At 41.8% G+C, this 27717-nt stretch overlaps 1 protein-coding gene across 2 annotated transcripts in view; it reads right to left on the bottom strand.

Annotated features, from left to right (window-relative positions):
• Positions 1-1390: 1390 nt before the first annotated feature.
• Positions 1391-27717, bottom strand: part of TWF1 (twinfilin actin binding protein 1) — a 240397-nt gene continuing 214070 nt past the window's right edge. For both annotated transcript variants that reach the window (XM_085653045.1, XM_085653046.1), the window contains 2 exons: positions 20179-20300; positions 1391-5000 (listed from right to left, as the gene is read on the bottom strand). In XM_085653045.1, coding sequence (XP_085509171.1) covers positions 4830-5000; positions 20179-20300 — 293 coding nt within the window. In that variant the 3' untranslated portion in view covers positions 1391-4829. The remainder of the gene's footprint in view (positions 5001-20178; positions 20301-27717) is intronic.

The following is a 27717-nucleotide window of genomic DNA, read 5'->3' as shown; positions in this document are numbered from 1 at the left end:
TGTACTCGAAGAGTCTCCTACCTTGTCAGGCGTTTTCTTATCGGTCTCTGCGACCGTGAAGACGTCGGGTCCTTCGGCGATGTTGTCCTCATCGTCGGTGGAGAGGCCCAGCTCGTACAGCGACGGGGCCTTACCCTTGCCTTCCATGTTGAAGTTGGCTCTTCTCTGCCTTTCTCTCACTCGGAGCGTCTTGGCGTGAAGACGGCGCAGGCGTTGCAATCCTTGCTCACGTGGTCGATCGGCAGGCACAGGTTGCAGACTGGATGCTGATCCTTCTGCGCGTATTTGTGGTGGCAGTTAGGGCAGAATTTGAATGGTGTCTTGTCCATTGCGCTCAGAGTCTCTGAGTGCGCATTTTCCAATGGGCGTCGAAGTTTCCGTGGAACTCCACCTTCTTCGTCGTCCCAGCTGCATGCTCTTCTTCTCTGTAGTCTTGTATACTTTCTCCTTCGATGAAACTCGCGTATTTATCTTTTCCTTCGTTCAAACTCTGGAGCTTCTCGATGACGATCCAGACTCAACGGCGGAAAAAAGAATCTAAAGATGGCGCACCCAAGGTGGGACTTCCGCAGGAAGCGCGCCGACGTCACGAGAGGTACACCAAATGGTGGGACGTCGACGCCCACCTGGGCTACAAAAAAAAAAAAGAAAGACTACGAATCCGGACCCAACCACAAGATCGCGGAATAATCCAGAAAGATTTACGCTGCAAAACTGAGCCTGTATATAAAAACAGTAACTTTAAAGGTGGCCAAAAAGATACCTGTTTTAAGTTTAAGGTGAATTTCTGCTTGTGAATATATAATACAAAAATATGCATAATACTGTGGAATCTATTTTTTTTAATCCGTCGGGATTACAATTTGCTCATCTGATGAAGCTAAAGCAGTATGGACACATTTTTTAAAGCAAGCTACATGAAGCTTGAACCCGACAGCCACTGCTGTAATGTACAGTATGTTTGTCTATAAAAGGGGGTGTTTATGGCAACTAATTAGCACCTTCTTTGTAAAGTGAATAAATATTCTCCTTTAAACAAACAGAAAAAAAAGTGGAAGGGGATGTCTGGTGGTGGATTAAAGAGGCATGAAGTGGCATTAAGGCTATGCAGCCTTGGTGTTCGGCTTCTCTGACATTTTGCAGCTTTGAGCAGCACTGTGAGCACCAGCACTTATTCTTTTACAAATTAAGCACTGGTTGCACCACTGGCAAACCTCGTACTATGCCTCGGGATAATGTTATGGAGCATTCGAACTCTGAAGAGTAGCCGACATAAGCAGAAGTGCAGCTATTATGTTGTTATTTGATCTGTTGATGGCCATTTTATACTACATGAAAGCATGGCAAAAACACTTATATGATGTGAAATAAAAGACTGAGTAAGTAAATCTGCACAAGAAAATTATTTATTGAACCGATTTATGAATTTGGAACACCTTAAAGTACTAATTCATAGTCTCAGATATGTGTCAAGAACCTTCATTTTAGCAGCCGATCTAATAGTGCAGATTTAAACAACATGGTTTCACACTGAAGACATTACTGGATTCAACAAAATGAACTAAACATACAAACATAGTACTTTTCATAAACGGTTGCATATTTGACTTGCACACTGTGGTAAATTTTGCATACATAAATGTAAACTCATTCCTTTCTACATCTGATTTCAAATTAATTACAGTTTGACAAATCTAAAAATTAAACAAGCAGTAACTTCAGAAAAATAGTGTTCTTTTTTTTAACTTCAGTCATTGCATAAAACAAGTAATCACTGGGATTAAATTCTTTCAGCTCACATATACATATCCAGACAGGTACACTGACGTAATAAAATGCATCCCTTTCTGTGGTTGTACTTCCAAGCATGGATGCTGCTCAGATGTTTGTACTCCCAAGCATGCATGCTGCTCAGATCTTTAGATCACCCATAGTACATTGGTGACCGGTAAAGTCTAGAACATCCAATCGTTTATTTATCAAATGATAGGAATACATCCATAGTCCTCTTCCACCTACACGGCACACTCTAGTCCTGTAGCTTTGCTTCATGGATTTACACTGGCTATGTAGACACAATTGAAACAAGCATTGGCATAGCCAATAGGTCTCGCCCTTGGGACCTTATAAGTGTTTAGCCATGCAACAGTTGATGCTGTTGTACCGATGATATTGTGCTGCATAACTAAATACTTATAAGGGCCCAAAGGCGAGACCTATTGGCTATGCCAATGCTTGGTGGGGTTTGGTATTAGGACAGACAACACACAAACGGCAGTTTTACACTACAACAAGAAACCTATACCTTTGAAATGGCAGGTACACCTCAGCCTACATATCAGTGACAACATTGTAACACCCACCCTAGGAAATTGAAGATTTATTATGCTGTCTTACTGGTTATTTGTTTACATATGATGCGACCAGATGTTATAAGGTTTTGGACTGGTTTTCTGACTATGCATATGCAAGCTAAAATGACGGGCATTTAAGAATTACTAGCCCAAAGCAACTATTGCCAAACGAAATCCAGCATACTAGCTTAATTGAAAAAATAACTTTAAATTAAAGAGGACATGATTGCTCATTGGCATCTCGCACACGTGCACGGCGCCATCACCACTGAGGGACACAGCTGAGCAGCAATGCTGCCGGGATTAGAAGAGGACTTGAATTTTGTATTGTGCAAAGCAGTGGGTGGAATTGTCTTCACGGTTTTAATCGACAATATATTTTAAATGTTGTCCAAGCCAACATCAAGCTTCGTTGCTCCCTAGACATTTCAGGTGCTCACACCACAAAGAATAACAAGCGCGCACGCCTCACGCTGAAGGTTTAAAAAAAAAAAAAGTGTACAGGCTGCAGCGGGAGAGAGAGGCGGAGGGGTGCACCCGCGAGCGCGCATGCTGGGGACAGCAGTCTGCTCTTTTTCGAAGCACGTACTCGTGCTTGTGGCGCGCCCCTGCGCGCTCCCGCAAGGTGTATGCCGCCACAAGCACAGTATGTGCTTCAAAAAAGAGCTGAACGACGGCTAAAGGTCTCCTAAGCAGCACATGCGCGCTGCATAGGCAAGACCTAGAAATTGGGTTCTGTGAATATTTTAGGACGGGCACCCTCTCATAATTCCTTCCGATTCTTGGCCAAGGCTACTTTAGTTAGATAAAAACATGTATCCCAAGGAGGTCAGATAGCATAACTTAATTGTTTTAAATCGCATTTCTCCAGTTTCTCATCAGTGTAGCATAGCCAAATAATTAAACACCTAAGGAGGGGCCACGAGGAATTAGCCTACAACAGAAAGGCTGTGAGAAACACCTAACCACTGTGTACACATTAAAATGTAAAGCTTGCTTTACCAGTAGTATTTCAGGCATTTGCTTCTCTAAAATAGAAATAGCCTTTAGGAATGTTTTACTTTCAGGCTGCCTTTAACACAATGCCATCTAGTTTAGAGAATCAGATTAAAAAGTGTGATTAAAACGTATTAAGTGTCCTAATTCACAAAACCACGGGTGCACATAAATTCAACTTATGTGCGCAAAAGCCACTTTATACACATGTAAATAAATTTTTGAAATCTGCAGAATGTTGACTTACTCTCGTAAAATGATTTGACTCCCTACTTAATATTACACTCCGATGGGGTAATATTACGATTGAGTAAATTGGTTCAAGAGGCAGGGAATGAGTATTCTATGGCCGGAATGTCGTGAACAGTTGGCAAAAACAAACAAGTCAGTTGGTAAGTATTAAGTAAAGGGGAAAGGATTTCTGTTGGGAAAAATATTGTATGTGCAAAGAAAAAAGTTATTAGTATTGTCAGGTTTACTGTGTCCCTGCTACATTTATGACCGTGTTAATGCTTGAGTGTGAGTACTCAACTCACAGCGGCCTAGGAGTGCTACAGAAATGGTGAGTATTCCTGATACTTTGTAAATCTCTAAACATAAACCTACAGGAGTGAATGTTTTTTGAAAATTAAATTGGCCCATAAGTGTCTTACAAATGACAGCTAAAACATGGAAGCGAATGTATTTAGAAAAAATACATAATTTAGTGTTTTAAAAAACGAGCAGACAGACACACTGAAGCCTTCATTCAGAGTCGTGCGGAGTGATCTCCTAGGGGAGATACCACGAAGCATTCACAAGTTATAAAATATGTGGGGACACACACCCGGGAAAACCCAAAGCTATACTGGTTCAGATCAGGTGGCGTATGTGTGCGGTAAAGAGCTCATAATCATGTAACCATATGCAGGAATGGCCGTAACCATATGGAGTGGGCCGGTTTCTCTGGGGCAAGCATGCTTTCCCGGAGTCCGGCCCAGTATCTGGTGATGGCCAGTAACTGGTGTGGAGAGATCATCCAGTACTGGTAACTTCGGCCTCAGTATCTCCACCTCCACTTACCAGCCTTCCTCAGGGAGGGCATTCATGGGTCTTACTTCCCTCTTTAATCTTCCTCCTGCAGATGGTTTAAAAGCAGGACTGGGCTGATTGAGGAGAAACAGAGAGGAAAAGACCACGGTTCCCCCTGGCCTCATACAATGTATACACGTGAATGTTTAGGTTTAAATCTAGGCCGCTGCTTCCTGGTAACCACCGCTCGATTCCAAACCCACTGCTGCATGATGATGGAGTGCTACTTAACCTATGAAACCATCTTACTCACCATTACTCCCCAGAGCTTCATAAAGACATTTAATTTGAAAAGACGAGAAGACATGGAAGCGGTCCGTTCTACATAGAAAATATTTGGAATGATTCAGTTCTTGAGTACCAAAGCTGGAGTCGTACATTTCGCAGTGCATCTGTGACAGACAACGCTCAGTCATCCCCCGTGTCATGGTCTTCCGGGCCCCGGATCAGCCTTCGAATTCCTCTTTTACCAGTGGGTCCTTTTGGTTTAGCAAAAATCTGTTTGTGCGCGTGCTGCTTCGGGTGAACTTCTTCATAGAGAAAATCGGCGGTTAACTCCTCCCCGTTGTCTATTTCAATCTGTGGGTATGGAAAAAGCATTAGCTGGACAATGCACGAATATCCTAAACTAACAGACAAGCTGGTCACTGGAAAAATACCCAGGATTATTGTTTCTTTTTTTTAAAATTTTATTTATTGCTTTACTTCAACAAACAGTCATACATTGAGCAATGTAAAAAGGAGCAGAAATAATATAAATGAGAAACAGACAGCGAAAATACACAAATAGGGGGAGTGTCTTAAATCCATTTAGTAACTGGATCCCAGATTTTTGATCCTTGCCTTTTTTTCCTTATCCCCTTAAGCCTATACATAGCCATTTCTAAATGATAAATAGTGAGCAGCTTACATTGCCATTGATGAAAGGTTGGGGGTTCATTATCAATCCAACGAGAAGTGATGCAGAAACGGAAAACGGACATACAGATAAACAAAAATGCTTCTTCAGCCATAAGTCTTATCCCAGACTGATCTGCTTGAAAACCCAAAATTACCATTTCGGGAGAAAATTTCACAGCAATCCCTAAATTATTATTATTAAAAGATTCAATATCGATAATACAACAAGAAAGTTTCTCACATTTAAAAAACATATGAATGGAGTCCGCATCCACCTCATCACAGCGATTACATCTTGATTCACCGCCAGCCTTCCACTTAGCTATCTTAGCGGGAGAATAATAAAGATCGAAGATAGACATATAATGTTGGCTTTGAAGGGATCAGTTAAAAAGTACCTTAATGGATAACTCGATTGATCTTCCCATATCGATATTTACTAAATCTAGCTTCCTTTGCCATTTATTCTCCACAGAAGATAAATCGTCTTCAAATTGATTAATAGTCATTTGATAAACTGGGCCTATTTTCTTTGCTTTCCTCGTAGTTTCTAATATCTTATTAGGATTCATACAGGAATGAGTGAGAAGACCTTTCAATTCTAAAAAACTCCAGATCTGAAGATACTTGAAAAAATGATGCTGTGGTAGACCATATTTCGTTTGAAGAGCTGAAAATGAAGAGAATTGAGCATCTTCGTATAAATCTCCCAAAATCTGTATTCCTGAAAGGAGCCATTTTCTTGTGATTTGGTCATGAAAAACGGGAGGTAAGGCAAGATTATTAAACATTGGGGAATAATAGCTAATTTCACCCAGACCGAGAATTTTTTTCCTAAATTGTTGCCAAATTGTAGCACAGGCTAAAATAATCGTAATTAGTTTTTTTTATAATAACTGGGTTCAATGATTTTGACTAAGCATTGAGGAGCCGCCTTGCCTAGCAGTAATTCATAGACTGAGGGATAAACGGATTCTTCAGTGACAATATCCGAAAAAAGGAGTATACCCATAAATCTTAAAGAAATAAGCCAATAATACAACCGAAAATTAGGGACTCCCCACCCCCCTTTCAGTCTGGGCAAAAAACACCATTTCAACGCTCGGCGAGAGCGATGATACCCCCACAGAAATCTGGAGATCATTCTATCAATTTTTGTGAAATAATATGCCGGAAACAAAAGTGGTATGGTTCGGAATAAATATAAAAACTTTGGAAAGATTAGCATTTTAATTATATTGACTCGGCCATAAAAAGAGAAATGTAAATTATTTAATCTCTCCAAAGTTTTGTTAGATGAGTTCAGGGCAGGCTCAGTATTTAAGCGTACAATCTCATCGACCTTGGATGAAATCGTTATCCCCAGATATTGGGCTTCAGAGTCAAAAGCTAATTCATTAGGTCGGCCAAAATCAGAATGAATTAATTGAGTTTATGCACATTTAATTTATAGCCAGATAGTAGGCCAAATTCTTCCGCCAGGAGAATGATTTTTGGTAGTGCACGTCTAATGTCTATGGTAGTTACGGCAACATCATCCGCATAGGCGAAGATTTTAAATGAGTTGGTATTAATTTTTACAGGTATAATATCTGCCGCAGAGGATAAATTACGTAGATATGGTTCTAGATATAATGCGAACAGCAAGGGGGAACAAGGGCAACCTTGTCTAGTCCCCCTTGTTATCGCAAAGCCCTTAGAGAGAGAATTGGTTATTCTTATGGCAGCTTTGGGTTGGATATAGAGGGCTTTAACTGCGTTAATATATGCAATGGGAAAACCCATCCAGAGCAAGACAGACCATAAGAACTCCCAGGAGACCCTGTCGAACGCTTTTTCTGCGTCCAACAGGGCCACCGCAACTGGGGATTCAGAGGTCTGGGCCCAGTCTAATAATGCTATTATTTTTTTAACATGGTCTGTGGTGTCTCTTTTCAGTATAAAGCCATGTTGTCTGATGAACACGAGGGTCGGCATCCGTGGACTCAGTCTATTGGCGAGAATTTTTTAATACATTTTACTATCAGTAGAAATCAAAGAGATGGGTCGATATGAGCCTAGTTCTTCACTATTTTTGCCTTTCTTTTTAAAAATTACTATAATAGCATGAGACCATGACTCAGGTGGGTTGCCGGCGAAAGCAGAGCAAAAGATCTTCATCAGTTCTGGCTTTAGAATTCCTCTAAATACTCGATAGAATTCTAGAGGAATGGAATCCGGACCCATGGCTTTGCCGACCGCAAGACCGGTGATAGCTAATTCAATCTCTTCCCAAGTAACTGGGGCGCTGAGACACTCCACATATTCTAGTGACATTTCTATAGTGTTAATCTTATCAAGATAGTGTTTTGTGGCGAGATAAGATACACTGTCCGGTTGATGATACAGCAGTTGATAGAATTCATTAAATGCTGCCAGTATATCTTCTTTAGAAGTTTTAAAGCCCCCGTTAAGATCTTGAATTTTAAGAATCTCATTAGCCGTTGCTCTTTGGCATAATCTTTGTGCTAAAACTTTCCCGGTTTGTTCGCTCAGTTCATAGTTTTCAGTCCGATGTTGATTATGATGTAGAGCTACCCGGCTATATGAGCATAAACAGAGCTGCGTTTAATAGATAGATCGAGTTGGGATTCCTCTATGTCTCTATTCAATTTGATGCTTTCCGCAAGCCGTTTCTCTGCATGTAGAACCATATCACAGTCCTTTTTAAATTTGTTGCGCTTGTCCTTTAATTGAAGGTTAGCATATTTTAATGTCTCTCCCAGTACAACTGATTTAAATGTGTCCCAGACTACTGGAACTGAAGCCGACTCATTGTTTATCTCAAAAAACTCCTGGATAACATTAGACATAAACTGAATATAATCTGGTTGTAAAAGTAAATTCCGCTGGAACGTCCAGGTTGATTTATTGCCCTGTCCAACTAATGAAAAACTAAGCTTTAAGCAGAGAGGGTTATGATCAGATAATAGTTTAGGCAGAACTTCTAACCCAATTTTATCCAAAAAGAACTGAGATAAAAAAAAAGTAGTCAATACGAACAAATTTCCTATGCGGAGCAGAGAAAAAAGTAAAGCCATACTCATCTGGGTGGGCAATATGCCAAGCATCAGATAAGGCATTATCTAATACCAGAGACCGCAGAGCCTTAAAAGACCGTGGCTTCAAACCTTTATATCTTGGATTTTGTCTGATGCTGCAGTCAGCATCAATGTGAATATTGAGATCCTCACAAAAAATAATGGGAATGCTGCTAAGAGCAAGCTCCTGATTTAGATAATTAAATAGCTCAGAGTCATCCAGGTTGGGGCCATAGACTGAGTAAATCATGAAACTGTTCTGAGAAATTAAAAGTTCTGCCGCGGCCCAGCGGCCCCACTTATCAGCAGAGGTCTTGATTACAGTACCCAGATTCCGGCGCATGAGTATAGCTACGCCTCGTTTAATGCCTGCCTGCCTAGAAACTATTAACACATCCAATCCCAGATTCTTTAACAAATCCCTTTTTTCCCATGATAAGTGTGTCTCTTGAAGGCAGAGTATATCTATTTGTAACAAATGAATCATTTTGGTCAAAATACCTCTCTTTCGCATCATTAAGACCGTTAACATTGAAAGTGCAAATTTTAATTATCCTATCCATTGGATGATGGAACACAGAAGGAGATTAGAAAACTGTGGTCTATCAAACATGGCTCCTTATAAAGTTGGAAACAAATCACAATAGCAAAAGATTTCATTACTTTGCCCAATATTACGTCATTAGTAGACCAGTCTGAACAACACTCCGTATCCTGCAAATAACCAGTCATTATCATTATATCTTGCTCAATTTTGACTGATGTTGAATTACACCCCCACCACCACCTCCACCCCACCACACCCTCCCCTGACACCCTCCCCCCACCCCAACCCGCCTTATGAGGCACAGGGACAGCCAGTCCCTGGGATCACAGAGTACCTCCCCGCCCCCCTCCCAGATGACCCGAAAAAAAATTAGTGTTGAAAAATCAGCTTAATCCAGTCCGCTAACGATATCAATCCAACATAGCTATAGCATTTTTAAATAACATTTCTATTGAAAATAAGCATTAGGTCATAGAGAATCGAGATATTCTTTTGCCAAAATTTCTGAAACAAAAAATCTTGTTTGATTTTTGAATATAACTGAGTTTGGCTGGATTTTTCTTGGAAACCTGCTATTAATTGCCTTAACTGCCACCGCTTAGTAACAGTAGACTGGCACAAATCCGGCCTTACAAAGAAACAACAACCGTTAGCAGAACGCTTTTTGTCAGGTCTGGCCAGATCAAAAATAGCTTCTCTGGCTAAGAAATTATTGAATCTGACCAAAATGGCTCTCGGGTACTCTCCTTCTTTTGACTTAGATTTAATTTGAAATGGAAAACGATGGGCGCGCTCAATGACCAACGGCCAGTCCCAAGAAGTGAGTTCCGGGAATGCTGCTGAGAATAGTTCACAAATTAATTTCCGGATATCTGCACCACCAAGATTCTCAGGAACTCCTAACACACGCAAGTTATTTCTCCGCGATTGGTTTTCCAACTCAGCAAGCTTGAAGCTGACATCATCCCGTTGTGCTTTAACAAAGGCAAGTTCCTTCTTTTGTGTGGCGACTTCGTCTTCAAGGGTAGATATCCTGGTTTCGGCTTCCGAGACTCTGGCCGTCATGTCGGTGCAGAATTTTGTAATACGGCGCACAGCATTTTCCACTTTTTGGCATGTGCCTTGTGTGCGGGCAATCTCCATTTTTGTATCTGATCTATGAGCCAACATTGTCTGGTATATCATGGAGAGAGTCACTTCCAGACATGGATCAGAATCAGGTTCTTCAAGAATAGCTTGTTCATTTGGGAGATTAGGCTGTATGGATAGAGGGTCCTCTGCCCCATTAGACCTGTTCCTAGATGAAGGTATCCTCCTGACCCTATGTTTCTTTACAGTTACGCTAGAACCAGGTGACGTCTCACTTGCCCCCGTCTCCTCTCCCAAGCTACTGTCCTCCGGATAATCAGCCCAATCCTTGTCCAAGCTTTCATCGGATGTGAGGTCAGACATAGAAAAAAAAAATTCACTAGACTCCAGGGCAGTTTCTTGACACAAAGTTTCAGTAGACACTGATATGGGCTGAGCAGAAATAGTCATAGGGCTAGTCAAAACATTTGTAGTAACGTTCAGTAGCTCCCCGCCTCCAGTTCCAACACCAACAGTAGTATTCAAAGTATTTGAGACTACGGATCCCAGAATGCTGTGCGACAATGATCCAGATACAGGCAAAGGCTCAAAGAAGTGCATCACTTCTAATTCGGAATCGGGGTTTAATAAAGTGTCATTGATTACAGAAATTACAGCAGTATTTCCGTCTACCCCCGTAGTCTGTGAGGAACCCTCAATGATATTAGTGTTATCAATATTATCATGCTGGGTTGGGTCTCCTATGTCTGCTGGTGCGAGAGAAACAGTCGATGCCAATGTGCGCAGATTAGTAACATTTTTGGCAGCTTGTTTCTCAAAGAGTGCAGGTACAGTTTGATTAGAGCTCCTGCTCGAGGGCTCTCCCCCTTTTTTAGCAGAAGAAGCAGATATAGACTCACCAGTTTTAAATGTCCCACGCATTGAGTTACCAGCTTCCAGCTCCTCTGCGCCATTAGTTTGAGCGTGCTTATTCTTGCCACGACGGGTGTTTGGGGGTTTCACCTGTAGGTTAGCGTTTTTTGGCGGCATTGTGTATGAGCGCAGGACAGAGCAAAGCGCTGGTTGTCTAACCCACCAAAACGGGAAACGCCGGGTGAAATATCGAAGCCGGGGAAGCTGGACGAGGGGAAGCCACATAGAAGACAGTTGGTGTAAAATGCGTGCAGCCCAGCACCGATAGAGTCACAGTCACATACACGGTGAGTTCAGTTCGGAGATGACGAGGAGGGGGGAGCTGGGAAACGTGATGAGTGATGTACCGATAGCAGCTTCAGCGGGAGCAGCTGATACTATTGGAAGCTAGAGGCGAGGGTAGCTGTGTTAAATTAGCGTTTTTCACACCGGAGGCTCGTGAATTTTGCCGTGAATTTAGCCGCGAGCTCACTGTGAAACCAGGGTCGGCCAGTCAGTCTTCCTTCAGCGCCATTTTTCTTCGGGTCAGGGAGCGAGATGGGAGGCTGCTCACACCGCTAAACTAGCGATCGCCATCTTGCCCTAACAAGACCGCAGGATTATTGTTTCAAAGTTAAACGTAGCAGAAGGTAATAAAACAGTACGAAAAAGTAGTATACATAAGTATTCAGGGAAGGAAAATGGTATAAGCAAATCATCAATTCCATAAGGAGACACTGGGAATGGTGCAGGTTGTCATATGGTGCTCGGCCAGACAACAAATTAGAATGTGTATTTTAATCCAAGCAAATTCATACAATACACATACAGTTACACTTGCTCAAGCATGTAGTGGACCGTAGACCGTTGTAAGTAGACCCAGGCGAAATGTCATTTATGCCAGCGCTATCTTGTGTTCTTTCCAACATTGCACAGCACAACTTTTATGCAAAATGCCAGAGATTATGCCCTTACTCCACTTCCTGTAACTGAGACTTCCTGTAGATGGAAATTCTAATGCGGGACCACAGGCAGGTGATTCTATAACGAATGCGAGCAGTTGCTGTTTGCGTTACGCACAATTTTCTGTAGCTGCAAATGGGTTGTTGCAACAAAAATGGACATAAGGATGCTAAAAACAGCGCACAATGTAAACATCAGCATTTCATGTACTAACATAATTTTTTGGACATTTTGCGTAATTTCTGCAAAGGAAATTACGCAAATTTCACCCAGGCCTAGTTTTTAGTGTTAGTTGGTTTTCAAGACGCTGAGAGGGGAAGCTGGTATCAGAAATCCCTTAGAGTCTATGGATGTTAGAAAAGTAATGGCCACAGAAGTAACATTTTATCTATAGACTTCATTTATGGACCACCATGGGAAGGAGGTGCGACCCCTGGCTTGCCTTGTGCAACCCCTGCCACTGCCTTTGTTACTGCTGGCCTTAGTGGTGGTGCCAAGAAAACAGAGGCTGATCCGCATTCCTTATTTTCAGCCTGTTTTTCATTATATTAACTGTGAATAGTATTATATTATTCACTATTATTGTAATAAAAATGGAGTAACATTAGCTGGAATGAGACCTCTGGTGGCAGTTGCAGTAAGAAAAAATAGGTTAAAATGTATGTTGTGTGCGTGCTTGCGAGTGAGAGTAAGTTTATGTAAAAGAGTGTGTGTATGTGTAAGCAAGTGTAAGACCGAAATTGAGAGAGCTCCACTGACAGGTAGTAAGTGAGATTGAGGCCCACATTTTGAATTTTTTACCCAAGGCAGCACTACATTGCCTTGCATTGAAGGGAGAGAGAACAAATGTGCCATATCTACTAAGATATGTTGTATTTTTACTCTACCTGTGCTCTGGCACACATTTGGCAAACATGTGCCAACACACACACACACACACTTGTCCAATAGTGTGCACGATCTCTGAAGCATAGGTTTTGTACTGGAAGGATTTCCTTGCAGTACAAAAACTTAAACTCAAGGTTATTCTCACTTTGTATGCGTGCTGCACAATGCAGCTCACATACAAAGTTGGAAAAACAAAGAGAAATGAAAACATTTCTCCTCATCACGCATGCATCAAGGAGGTGTAAGATTTTGGGGCAAATTCCTGTCTATCAATGTTGGTAGATAGGAAGATGCTTCAAAATGGGTGGTTGCTTGGGAATGCCCATGCACCACCCATGGAATTACTCTTGATGCAAAGGAAAGCAAAGTAGTGCAAACAGCAACTTTGTGTTACTTTGGTATACTATCCAATGCAAATCCTGATTAGTGTTGGATGGAAAATCCCACCCTAACAATTTGTGCTAGGTTTGCTTCATAAAAGTGGCACAACCCCGACACAGAGGGTTGGTAAACGTTGGCCTGAGTCTCAGTAAGTATGGTCACAGGCACTGTTGTTGGATTTTAACATGTGAATAGGCTTCGCCAAAACAGATAGCTAAATCCAACAATACCCAAAATGAATCTGCCATGATTTTTCTTTGTTACACGGTACACATTTTGGAAAATATTTGTATTTACAATTATTTTGTGACTGACAGTTTAAAAAAAATCAAAACAGAACTTTAAAAACAATAGAGTGGTAGCATATTAGTCTGGCAAGATTGCTGGTATTTATTTTAAAATGCAAGAACAATGGTATGTCTAAGATGGCTGCTTTGTTTGGTTGCCGTATCAGTGACCCCTGCAGCACAGTCCTTTCTCCATAGTTACTTGACATTACCATGAGACGAGAGAGCGTCCCTACAAACTGAAATGAGAGTACTGGTGAACAATGTAAATGTTTGAACAGGTGTTTGATGGAGGCAATGTGAACAGAATCCGCTATTTAAGTGATATAAAATTCCATTTGTATGAATGGCATGAAAAAATACAGTCACTCGTAGGGCATACTTTGAAGTGAAACTTAAAATGTATTTGTAACATGGCAGCTACAATTATAAAGTGTTCTGGTGAAATTAACACTGAAGCCTTTTTTGTGTCCCCTATCTAACTTGTGGGTGCAGTTATTTTCTCTGCCTCTCTTTCTGGGAATCATAGTGCTTAATGAGAGGCACACTAACACCCAGGGCATACATTAGTTTTCTCTCTTTATATAGCCATTCAAGAATGTTACAATGTTCTTGATTACCTATAATAGTCCTGGCCCCTTGATATACCGCCATAAACAATTGTAGTCCAGAGATTTTAATTTTTGATTTGTGTTTTTATATCATTAGAGAAGTAAGTTAGCTTGCGTAGACCTTGCTAATCTGGGCCAAATTTTTCTGGACAACATTTTTAAGAATGGGGATGTGTTGCAGTGATGTAATATTTCAGGAACTAGGAGATCTATATATTTCATTTTGGTTGCAAAACATAGGTATTGGGTGTCAAGTAGTCTTCTAGAGAGAGAAAATAACTCCTCAGAGCAACTCTTCCGCAATTTTCCAAAATGGCAACTCTATAATGATGTGTTTCTGCCATCATATTGGTAATTTGTTTTAATATTGTTTTTGTTCCAGGTTTTCCGTTGATTCAAATTTGGAAACATGAGTGAAGCAGGTTGTAACAGAGGATCCTTTCCTACTGTCGGAGGGATGTTAATTACAAAATCTGAGGACTTCTTGAACAAAGAATAATGTGCCATATGCCAAACTAATCCGAAAGAAATGCTAACTAACATCAATTGGGGCTGGACAGAAGAGAGTTTGAGATGCTGCAGAAACACGGCAAGACAAAGTTCACAAAAGTTTTGAACTGATGGGTGAAGGGGATCAAATATTTAATCTTTGTAACAACAAGTGCTACAAGTTGTTTACAATGGGAAAAAGCCTGGAAAAATGTGTCAAAAAATAGCAAAAACCAGAGAATCACAACAAGAATCCAAGTCTTCTAAGAAAGAGACGACAACCTAACCCAATGCCCATCCACTTAGAAGATTGATTGCTACCCCTCCTTCACCTCCAACAACTGACCAGAAATGCCACAACAAGGGTCAAATGGATTGACGAAAGAACAAAGTACAGACTATGTGAGTCTCAAAGGGCAAATACATTTTTATCTGCAGCTAGTTCCTTCAATGATTAAGTTTTCAGCCGAGTAGCTGATCTAAACAGCAAGGTGAATGTATTTGCTGCAGATTTGTATGCACACCCGAAATGCATGCGTTCATTAATTCAAAAAGATAAATGTATAATGAGCTCCCATCAGCAACGTAACCACCAGCCTTCAGTTAAGTTTGCACTCTTTGAAACAGAAAATGAAAATTGAAAGCCACTCTGGAGTGCTGGCTACGGGTTGACACTCAGTGAGATCAGAGAAAGAATAGTCAACATTGATGAGACTGTATTGATCCATAATAATGAAATTTAGATTTTTATGTTGAGAATGTACAATGGCAGAATTTGTTTTTGTCAGTCTAACAAAAAGAATGAGCCACTTATGGTGTTCTCGGCTGATTTGACTCCTGAAGTTCTTGCTGCCAAAATAAAATGCCAGGATGCAGTGAAATTAGCATGAACCATTTTAAGAAACGTCCTGAAAGATTTATATTTTGGACTTAATGACAAATTTTGTGATGCCCCAGAGCTCGCAAATCATGGGAGTCAACAATAAAGCCTGATGTTGTCGTAACATTTTTTACATCATTGTTTAATATCAGCAAATCAAAACTGTTACAAACTAAAGTTCTTGAGTTCAGAACAGAAGCTGGCAAAATTGATGATAGCTTTGAAGATATAAGTGAAGAAGTGGAAGACAATTGCGTGAACCGACAGGCTTATGCTGTGAAAATATACTGTCTTTCCCAAATCATGTTTTATGAATTACATCCCGGCAAAAAGAAAACTCCGTTACCCATTATTACTGCCCATGCAATCTATGACAAGTGCAAAAGTAGAGCGCTAATAATTTCAGTGAATAGGATTGGAGTATCAACAAGTTATAAAGACATAGTACAGAGCAGGAACCTGTTAGCAGCTCATGCTGTAAAATCTTGTGAATCCGACAGAACGCCACTTCCAAGTCACCTTACCAGAAAGGATTTACAATTGCTGCTCTTAATAATTTTGATTTTGAAGACAGCTCTTCTTTGCCTGAAACATCCAGCACACATGATACTGCCATGGTGCTTTATCAAGACTGTACAAATGAAGTAGCTGCAGGAAAACAAGCTGTGTCAGTTGTAGGCATAAACAAACGAAGCTGCAAACTTATAAACCAGCTGCCTTGCCAACACCTGCAAAATCACTACAAGCCAGCAACACATACAAGTCTACCAGAAAGTTTCAAAGTGGCTTAGGACATGGATCTTCTTCTACCTGATGCTGTAGTCCGCAAAGCTGATTTAACTGAATTTATCATACTGCTTATTCGGTGCTGACTGAAGAATGAAGAAAAGCCAGTTCCTCCGTGGACTGGAATTCATGCTCTGTTCTCAGAGAATACTGTACCACTGAAGAAGGTTAGGTTTTTAACAGTAATACCATCTCCATTCAAAAACTAGGCAACAGTATACACACCTCTAAAAATTGTCCATATTGTGCGTGCTCAGATAGAAAACAAGCCTATCCTGCCAATTTTCTGCAACAAAGGTGTTTTCTGTATAGTAGCTGACATTTTTATGAGCAATCCAGTAGAATTTGATGATCTTTATCCAATGATGGGGATTTTCCACATGACAAAAGTTGTGTTGCGGTGTGCAGGAAGTTATCTCAGTGGATGGGACAAGCTTACTGAGGCTGAAATCTTAAAAGCAAACCGGTCCAGTTAGTATTTAGCGAAACTCATTATGTTTGTTATTTACAATGTATGCTCATATATGAGGCTATAGAAACACTGCGTTGGAATGCTTTCTGGAACAAGAATGACAAGTTAGGTTTTGCATATCTTATCTCAGAAGTGAACAAGGCACAGGGTGCACTTCATTCAAAAGATATAATGCAAAGCCAAGCAATGTTTAATACACTAAGTTCAAAATCCGAAAACCTGAAAACCCAGTTCGTAGAGTTTGCCAAAGAATGTGAAGAAAAATCAGAGCTTTGCAAGTACTGGGGAAATGTTTTATACGTGAGAGCGCTAGTGAAAAACTTGGTACATGCTATTCATGAAGGTGATTGGGAGCTGCACGTGAAGACTGTGGAGTCTCTGTGTTTCACAAATTTGACTGCATAAACTACCTGAGATATGGGTCCTGGTATTTGGAAAGAATGAAGAAGCTAGAGAAGGAAAAAACCATACCTCTACAGAACATTCATCCAAAGACGTTTTGTAGTGAAAGATAGAGAGGGAAGGTTCAATGCTGTGGCTTCAGATTTGACACTGGAAGTGACGATCCAGAGATCACAGAAAAGCTACATGGGTATTATTGGTCAGACACGTGAATGTGATTATGTTGCTCAAAGGCAGCTAGTTTACCATGATGTCCCTTCTATTTGCAATGTTTTCAGAGAGATGCCAAATTCATAATTAATAGACCATCATGAAACTGTTCCTCACTATAAACTTGTGGGAAAGAAAAAGGAACATTTTAATAAAGATGTTGACAGGCTTAAATTCATGCAGCAGCAAGGAAACCCCTTTGAAATGACTAAGCCTGTGCGACTACACAACTTTGTGACCAAACATTATAAAGACATGTCTACTAGATGTCCTAGAACATGTATCAAAACTATATGTAGAACTGAAGCAGGAGAGATTTGTATTGAAAGAGAAAAAGCTCTTTGACATAATCACTTAAGCTAAACTTCCATGCTTTAATTGCCATAGTAAGAGTTTTGTCCAACCAGTCAGTACAAAGCAGGTTACAAAAAATCAACTTACACAAGCACACAGAGAGATACTGTCGCAGGATCTTCTTTCAACAAACGCATTATTTGATAGAGATGTTGCAATCAAACCCAGTAAAGCACAAACACATACAAGAGCTCGAGAAAAAAAACTTTCACCTGAAGAATTTCAAGTTGAAAAGGTGTTCTCAGTGAAAACTGCTGTTGTTGTGGACAATATGTCACAATTGCGATTGGTCAATATTTAATTCATGCAAAACTTTGGAGAGGTAGTTATGAGCCACAATGTACCACGAAATAGGCCTAGGTAGTTGCACGACCTTTTATCAACATTTTTCCTACCATTGTTCTATATAACGGTTCTGGCGCGGACCTTTTACCTAGTTAGGTGTTGTATAAATGTTGTGTGGTTTTCTTCAAAAACTAGCCTAATTTATTATGCATGAGGATTCTCAGTATCACAGCAGGATTAACATCTTCATAATAACTCTGTATAAGGGTCACCACTATTGTTATCCTTGGCTGACATGCCCACAGTACCATGACACAACTAGGTGGAACTCCTGAAGGGTACCTTTCGGGTACATAAGTACCATATCTTCGCTGGGTAAACTAGAGAAGAAAAAGCTTCCATACTGACATGACACGCTGGGGTACCTGCGCACAGACACTTCAGCACGCAGTAGTCTGACATCCCTTGCAGTGTGTCCAACTCAAGACCAAGACTGGGTCTTTCGTTCTCTCTCATCAGGTAATGGGTTGGCTCTTTCCTAGGGGCATTCTTGGCTATACACCTACGTACATGCTAGGTACACTTCGGTACATATGTGTTATCGATCATACATATGTAGAGAAAGATCCGTATGAATTTGGTTGGGAAGATACTGATGTGGGTCTAAAACTGCAACATTTCTAAAGCCTCAACCCACAGAACTTACATGTACATGTACTTGCAAAACCTGTGCTACAAAAAGATGTCCCCATCGATATGCTTTTCGCAAATGCTAAACATTATGCAAATGTACCACGAGTGATTGCTGAAACAAATAAATTAAGTGAACTATGAAAATGTGTCTAAACAGGAGTGATAAACATAATTCTTTTTTCATATTCAGATCATAAACATTGTTTGGTGTATAATTATAAGGATTAAATACCCTTATTATTTGTTTAATGTCTATATATGTCTCTTCCTCTATTATAGCCGCCATTTTAGAAAATGGCGGGAGGGTTGCTCTGAGGAGGTATTATCTGTCTCTATAGGACTATTTGACTGCCAAAACCTAAGTTTTGACACCAAAATGAAGTATATAGGTCTGATGGTTCCTGAAATATTACATAATCACTGCAACACATCCGCCAGTTTTAAAAATGGCGTCCAGAAAAATTCGGCCCAGATCAGCAATAGACAATTTCAATATATGTAAGTGTTGTCTCAAAATCTAGCAATGGTTTAAGGACTCGCACATGTGGAACCTAGACTCTGTGTACCCCAGACAGTATTGCACGCCTCGTCTTTTAATGCTTCTACTTTCTCAGTTGCTTTGTTGCCCCAAAGTCTCTTTTGGTCGTCCTCGTTTTTCTAGTGCTGTGTTCCCCAAACTGTTGGTCACAGACTGATTTTTGATGGGTTGTGTAAGTCCAAGCAATTTATAAAGAGGGCTATACATTTAGCAATTATCTTATTACATTTGCTGCACTACAAAGACAGACTTCAAATGTCAGGCTACGCCTTTTGGCAAATTGTTGCTTATTTTGTTTAACATGGGCATTGGTGCTTACAAATTCCTCTAACTTTGCAGTCAGAGAAAGAAAGGTAAAGTGAATTATGTGACAATCTTGCAAGGGTACAGGGAGTGTGAAAGGAAAGGCTGTAGGATGTCATTTGTTTAACACAACAAAATGTAAATATCTGTAAATGAAGTGTACACATTCATCAGTTAGGAAAGCAGAAATAAAGCACATTGTTTTGTAATTCTGAAGTGTGACGAAAACAAAGATTTTAATAGGAACATACAAACCAAGACACTTTACTTGGTGATGCACAAATGATAAATATTCACTGAAACTTGATTTCCACACATAATTTTGGTGCAATACAATTTTATCAGTAAACCATCATTTTGTGCAAATTTAGTGACCATTTCAATAAACAATGTGGTCTGTAAATGACAGTGTGCTACCATATACCTTATTTACATGAAAAAAATCACCTGCTTCATGTCCATTAAAGTTAAGTGGGTCACGAACGTTTGTCGGTCTAAAAAGTGGGGTGTGACTCTAAAATGTTTTGGAATCACAGCTCTAGTGTCCGAGTTACGACAGGACAATCATCTTGTGTTTCTAGATAACTATTTGAGGACAAAGAGAGGCGGCGGCGGCAATATGAGAGATCATGTCTGCAAACTTTATGTACTTTTCAAATGGTATTCTAGTCAAGAGCTACCTCATGCACATCAGTAATGAATACATACCTTTTTTATAATGTCCAAGAGCAGCTGTCTTTCAAGCATTTCTAACAAAGGGCTCTTGCAGCTTGAGTACAACATCCGTTCTCGTATACTACAGGAATATCCCGGCATAGAGTAAATAAAAACTGAAAAAGAAGAGAGAAATTACTGCTAAGTTGCAATTCAATTTTTCCTACGTGCATGGGGGAGGAACTCTGTAATGACTATATGCTTTTAAATTGTTACCGCTCAATACCAATATAAAATTGGTGGTTTCATTAACATTTTTAATAATGGGATTCTTACTCTGATAAGTATAATGTGACAGAAAAGAGTGCTGCAGAAGATGACATTCATATTCAGAAATGCATGCTTCCTATCTGTAGGTGCAGATATACAGATGTCAATTATAAGTTCTGAAAAGGGTATAATCAATTAGGCTTCTGATAAATGTTTGGATTTTAGAAAAAAGTACATTCAAATACAGGCATCTAGTTTTGAGGACGTTGATTTGTAACACAATGTTTTTAACTTTTAGTCTGAGGCCACTGCATTTTGGTATGGTGACCTAATAGGGGTTTAACTGTATAATTTATTTTGCTATAAAAACGGATAGGTTCATATATTTATTTTGTACACTTGGATAGTTTCACACACAAAAAAAGTAAGAAAGTAAATTATTAGTTGGGGTGGATGATAGTCCACTCCAAGTAATAAAGACTCAAACCAGTCTGGTCCAGTAATTTAACCCTGGGTTCAACCAGTGGTAGTTATAGCACAAAGCAGACAGGTTTAACTTAGCAAAAGTGTGTAAAGCATTTAGAAGTACCAAAACAGTTAAAAAGTTGAAACCACAACACAATTAGTAGTCATTGTTCACAGGTGACCGGTACATAGGCGCGTATTCAGGCCAACTGCATTGGAAAGTGGACTCAACCCGATCAAACATTTTACATTAGGACTTAGTCTCTAAAACAGGAGTCAAAATCCTCCAGCAGGACACGATTTCAGGCTTTAAGCAAAAAGTCCTCTTGTAGTCAGAAAGCTGTTGGTTTTGGCAAGAAAACATCTGAAAGGCAATAGTTCTGTGAAGTCTGGATGCCTTTCGTGCTTTTGCCCAGTCAAGTTAATACATCTCAACTAAGTCTCTTTTTCAGACTTCTGAATCCTCCATGGAATTGCTACTACTGTGAAGCTCCATGCAGGAGAAACCGGTTTCTTCAGCCCAGCAAAGTCACACACTGTTAGATAGGCCTGGATGTTTGGAACCGGTCCTCCAGCAGCTGAGAGGCTGATGCTTTCTTGGTCCCACAGCTTTTCAGATTGTAAGAGAAGTCTAGTTAGACACAGCCAAGTGTCCCAGGACCTCAGGGACAGCACGGAGGGATATGGATGCACTGCAGCAGAGGCCACCAGCGAGGTCAGGAGGGTATGTCAGCTTGTTGTGTCCCTGTAGCCACAAAGGAGGTCAAATGACTGATCCATGGAGTCCACTTCTTTGTGCAGGCAGTCCAACTCTTGAGGTCTCTTCATAGGTCTCACAAAGCAGGTGTAGTATTTTTTTTCTGTTCTTCCACAGGTCCAGAATGTGTTCTGAGGAGAATGCCTTGGGCTACCACATTTATGGTTGACAGTAGCTAGGGGATGGGGTGACTCCTGGCTTCTCTCTAACCAATGAAGTAAAAGTTTCAAGGGGCAACCCTACCCACCAATTTCAGCAGTTCCTGTTGTACCTACTATAAACAGTTCCACAGTGCATGTTACTCCTAAAATCCAATATGGGAAAATATTTCTTCCTTGTGCAAAGTCTTTCTGCCCACCCTGAGGTATGCCCAGGGAATTAGTAGTTCCCTCGTTTGCAGTCGCTAAAAACTGATTCTGGGCGTGGCTTCTCTCCCACTGGGTTTGGAGCCAGTGAGGTTGGTTGAACAAAGGCGTGTTTCCCTAGGTCTCATTTTACATTTACAAGTAAAAGGACAGGCCATTTACATGTTAATGAAGTTCTGGGGTCCGACCTAACTGTTCTTCCTGCAAGGGGAAGATAAACACCTCACCAGACCGAGGCCATTGTTTCTGCTCTGGGAGCACAGCACTTTTTACTCATTAAGGCCATGTACTGGCTGGGCAAAAGCTGACAGGCTAATGAAAATAAGTCTCCAGGAACTTAAGTCAGAAAACATTTTCTAAAATTTACTTTCCTAAATATTTATAAAAAAATCTAACATTAGATTGGATTTTTCATAAATATTAATAATAGTGTTTGAATCATTCTTTCCCAGACGCACAAGAGGAGATGTGAAGAATGTTTGATATAAGTTAACCACTGGTAATCACTTGGGGTAGCATTCCAAACCATCATTCCACTGCCCACCCTGGCACCTGAGTTTGGAACCAGCCATATGCAAATCGGTCTTGACCCTGCTTTTATAGGAATAGTACAGCCTGAACTGCCAGGCTAGGCCCTCCATGAACTCGAACACAGGCAAACCAAGACCAATTTTGCCCGACTGGGGCTCGTCAGTCGGGTGTAGCTTTGTTCCAGTGAGCAGATAGGAGAACTGAAGACAAATGTTCGCTCCTTATCAAAGCAAACACAAATCCTAGATAAAAGACAGAAGATGTAGAGGGCAGATCCAGCTGGAACAATTTCCAATTCTTGGGGTTTCCAGAGCAGATTGAAGGGGACTCCGAACAAGATGGCTGACTGACCTCGACCAGAGCCACTGCTGTTTCTCCCCTCTGTACCCGTGCGAGAAATGCTGGTTCAATAATGAGCTCAACGCACGAGAGAGAAGAATAAACAAAGAAAGATATTGACAAACAGAAACAAAAGGAGCATTTACCTTAGTCAACTGGGACTTCTCCTTCGATATGATATGCGGCTGCTGAGTGCCGGGATCCCGTTGAGGATTAGAGTGCTTGACGCGGCACTTCACCTGCTTTACCGGTATACTTTCCGTTCCTCTGAAATATCGCTCCCCGTTGCTTGGATCAGGTTATGGCTCCGAGACCGGACAAAACAGATAATGCGGCCAAAAGGGGGCCGAAAGACCCTCCTAGTACCGCAACCGGTATTAGCGCCTCTAACATCAAAGTTACAGCTGCAGCTGTCCCCAACGGTATTACTTCATCGCCGGGGCTAAACACGGGACGTCACAGCGGCCAGGCAAAAAGGGCTGATGGCAGCCTGAAAGGGGTTGGCGCTGCCGGGGGAACCCGGTTACGGATGGCAGCAGCTGCCTCAGAAAACGTATTGAGGCAGCCTACTGTAGTTGAGGAGTTTTCAATGTCTTTACCACCCTTAAAGGCTAAAAACAGCAAAGAAATCTCTCTTGATCCGGCGACCCCGGGAATTGCAGTGTCAGCTGTGCTCAGCACAGAAACAGGGCTGGGAGTAATACCCGGACCGGATCAGCAACAGGAATCAGATCTGGACCTGACCTGTCACAGTGGGATTCTGCAGGTAAATCTTGTAGTTTGTTCAGATCTAGCTAAAAATGATGCTATAAGCGCACCATCATTACAAGTATTGGAACCTGTTCTGCTGAAGGATAGTAATTTATGAGCAACTATTATGCCTTTACTGACGGAGCCTGCTGAACCACGCTATAGCGAAAGCAATGAAAATATTAATATAGATGGCATCGAGGGGGGGTTAACTATGCATATGTGACGCTGATACTAATGTCATAGATAGTGACTCAAGGCAGGCACACCAGCCCCAGCTCCTGGCTACGAAAACGCATGGTTCTCCTGAAGGTGACAAATTCTTCTCATTAAATGATGATACTGACTCTGACTCCCCAATTTTGAGTGACTCAATTATCTCTAGTGGTACGGACTCTGGAGAATCTTCAATAGTGCAAAAGGCCCATAGTAAATCGCAAAAGCGAAGATCAAGAGCCAAAGTCAGTCCCGTAAAAAGTACTCTGACTACCGTAAGAAATCTAGAATGGGATTACTCCGCCACAAGTATGGTCTATGAGAATATGGGCCCCACGACAGCCAAAGGCACAGCCCCACCCCTGGGGTCTGCCGTCCCCCCCTCTCTGGATTTAATATACTCCACCTTAAAACAAATACAGGGTGAGGCCAGAATAGAAAGTAGGCGGGCGTTACAGGCAACAAAGAAGCTACAGGCCTCAATCCGCAAAGCAAATAAATTATGCACTGAAATGGCTGAAAGGGTCACACAAGTCGAGGACAGAAGAGTGGCATTGGAAGAAGCGGTTGATAAACTATAGGAGTCCAAAGGACAGCAGGAAAAACAGGCAATGGACATGTGCTGGAAACTCGAAGATTTCGAAAACCGGCAAAGGAGAAACAACATCTGACTACTTGGAATTGCCGAAAATGCCGAGGGAGGGAATATAATGACCTTCGTTGTTTCTCTACTAAAAGGTGCGCTCCCGGAACTTGCGCAATGGAACTGGGGGGCTGAGGTCCAGCGGGCTCATCGCTTCCCAATTATGCGGGGGGAAAATAATTATCCGGCTGGGCAAGAAGAACGCCCCAGAGCGATCCTGATCTATATTGGGAACTTTTTGCTTCGTCAAGCTATTATAGATATGGTTAGACCAGACGCTATGAGGACCTTTGATGGTCATACCTTTTTCGCACGCCCAGATTTTTGCCATGCCACTGTGGAGCGCAGGTGGAGACTATGCCAAATGATAGCTGCATTTCAGGGGCATGGGTGTGAGGCATACTTGCTGTTTCCAGCTCGCCTCAAGGTTATCGTTAAAGGGCGTGCACATATGTTTTTTTCAGAGGTCAAAGCTCAAGGATTTTTGACAGAGCTAAAGACGTACAAGGGGAGGACAGGACAGGACCGATGCTACATACCGTTTTTTGACTCTGCTTAACTGCTTAATGATAGAATTGATAACATTGACTAAATGATAAATTGATAACTGGATAATGAATGATGAATGAAGATTGAAGGGCAGAATAGTTGCTATCTTTGCATTATACACCTTTTTGATTTTTAAGTGGTAGGTTATTACTGGCTATATATCGTTTGTTTAGTCGCACATTAGGGTGTAGAGGGGGGGCAGCTTAGGCTGCGAGATCAGCCGCCATACATAGGTCGTGCTCGACCTAATTGTCTGCTTGGGAGTGTGGCGGGGGTGGGGGTGGTGGGTGGTTTGGCTCAGAAGGGGGTCTGGGGTACGGGGGAGGGTAGGTCACAGCGTAACACAGCACAATGTATGAGGAAACGAGGTTTGAAAGGTTATAGGCCCCTGATATGGGTTATTAACCGGAGTGAAAATGAGACTAAGAGGGTTTTATTTGGAGAAGAAACACAATAAATTTAAGATGAAGGAAAGATGCTTTAAATTATTCTGAGTCCATTAAACCATAGAATTATAACCATTAACATCTGTGGGCTCAATGATCAAACTAAGCGACATAGGGCGGCAATCTTATTGAAAGCTCTGCGAGCCGACATTATATGTGTCTAAGAGACTCATATAGAAGACACAAGGAGCAGAGTTTTCGAACAGCTTGGGTTTAGGTTATTGGGGCCACCAAACAGGGTACCAGGACAAGAGGAGTTGCCATTCTCACTAGACGGAATGATAGAACGATCAAAAGGGAACTATCAGATAGATGGGGTCGGTGGGTTGTATTAGAATGTTGGTTTGATGGGGAGGCTTTTGCGCTATGCTCGGTGTACGGCTCGACTGCTGACGACCCAGAGGCATTTGAGTATTTGGACATCGAACTTTCTAACTGGCCCACCCCTTTAATAATTTGTGGTGACTTTAACATCAATGGGTTGGGGGGCTATGGGGAAGAGGGGGGGGGGATACATATACAGGACGGGGGGAAAAATTGGGTTTTAAGGCACTTAAGAACTTGGCCAGCAATCATGGGCTTATTGATCTATGGAATCACCTGAATCATATGGATCCTGGCAGCACATTTTTTTCTGCTCCGCGCAAGGCAGTTTCCAGATTGGATTATTTCTTTATTTCTTATACATTAGTACACCGGGCAAGGATAGAAAAATACCCTAGGATAATATCCGATCATAACCCTTTAGCCCTTACCCATGGTCCACGAAATGAATGGACATGGACTTTTGAAAGGGGGCTTTTAATGGTTTTGTATATGAAGAGATGGATCTCATCTTTTTGGGATGCAAATAGATATAGTGCGAGCTCCGGAGTGTTGTGGGACACTTTCAAGGGGGGTATTAGAGGGGAGACTCTCAGCTTCAGCCTCTCTCGACAAAAGAGGGAAGCATGTCAGGCAGACTCGCTGTATAAATCGCTGGCTCACATTGAGGAGGAGTTGGCAACTGCAGTAAATGCCGGCTTATCCACCAATAATATTCTACAGCGGCTGGCTTGGGCTAAGGCAGAAATAGGAGACCGAGCTGCCGCGAAGGCAGCCGATCTTTTTCTAATCGGTCATACGCAGGCAGTTAGGCTTAGACAAAGGAGCGTTAGGAGCAAAATAAATGAGATTGTAGATGAGAGTGGGAATCTGGTCACGGATCCTCTTAAGATTCAGGAAGTTTTTCAGCGGTTTTATCAGCGATTATATGGGGCTGGACCTCAGGTGCCGCAGGACTTAACCTCAGGATATCTCAATAGCATACCCGTATCATGCATTGAAGGCGATGCTAGATTAAGACTTGAGGCTATTTTGACACATGACGAGATCCACTGTGCTTTGAAAGATCTTCCCTCATGTAAAGCCGCTGGGCCCGACCAGATTCCCCTGGAATTCTACAATACTTTCTGGGAGGAAATCGGATCTGTTTTGGCTGACACAATTTGCCTCACACAACTCGGGTGTTCTGTACCCGCCTCCTGGGCAGGAGCTGACATTATCATATTTCTAAACAAGCATTTGCAATGCAATAGGTCTCGCATTTATAAGAGTTTGAGCTATTGGCATTGTAAAATTACAACGCCTTTTATTTATGTTTTGGTTTTAAAACAAATAAAAGGCATTGTCATTTACAATGTCAGTAGCATAAACTCGCATAAAAGCAGTGTGTGGAGTGCAGCAGTGTGCGGCGTGCAGCAGTGTGCGGCGTGCAGCAGTGTGCGGCGTGCAGCAGTGTGAGGCGTGCAGCAGTGTGCGGCGTGCAGCAGTGTGAGGCGTGCAGCAGTGTTTCGTGTAGCAGTGTGAGGCATGCAGCACTGTGGCGTGCAGCGGCGTGCAGCAGTGTGCGGCGTGCAGCAGTGTGCTGCGTGCAGCAGTGTCGTGCAGCATGCAGCAGTGAGTAATGCAGCAGTGTGCAGCAGTGTGTGGCGTGCAGCAGTGTGCCAGTTGCATCAGTGTGTGCCGTGCAGCAGTGTGTGGCGTGCAGCAATGTTTCGTGTAGCAGTGTGTGGCGTGCAGCAGTGTGTGGCATGCAGCAGTGTGCGGCGTGCAGCAGTGTGCGGCGTGCAGCAGTGTGTGGCAGTGTGTGGCGTGCAGCGGCATGCAGCAGTGTGAGGCGTGCAGCAGTGTGAGGTGTGCAGCAGTGTGAGGCGTGCAGCAGTGTGAGGCGTGCAGCAGTGTGAGGCGTGCAGCAGTGTGTGGCGTGCAGCAGTGTGAGGC

Source organism: Triturus cristatus, chromosome 4_1 (assembly GCF_964204655.1).
Source record: "Triturus cristatus chromosome 4_1, aTriCri1.1, whole genome shotgun sequence".
Classification (NCBI taxonomy): Eukaryota; Metazoa; Chordata; class Amphibia; order Caudata; family Salamandridae; genus Triturus; species Triturus cristatus.
The sequence above is the reverse complement of the archived record's forward strand: the minus strand, read 5'-3'. Positions and strand labels throughout refer to the sequence as shown.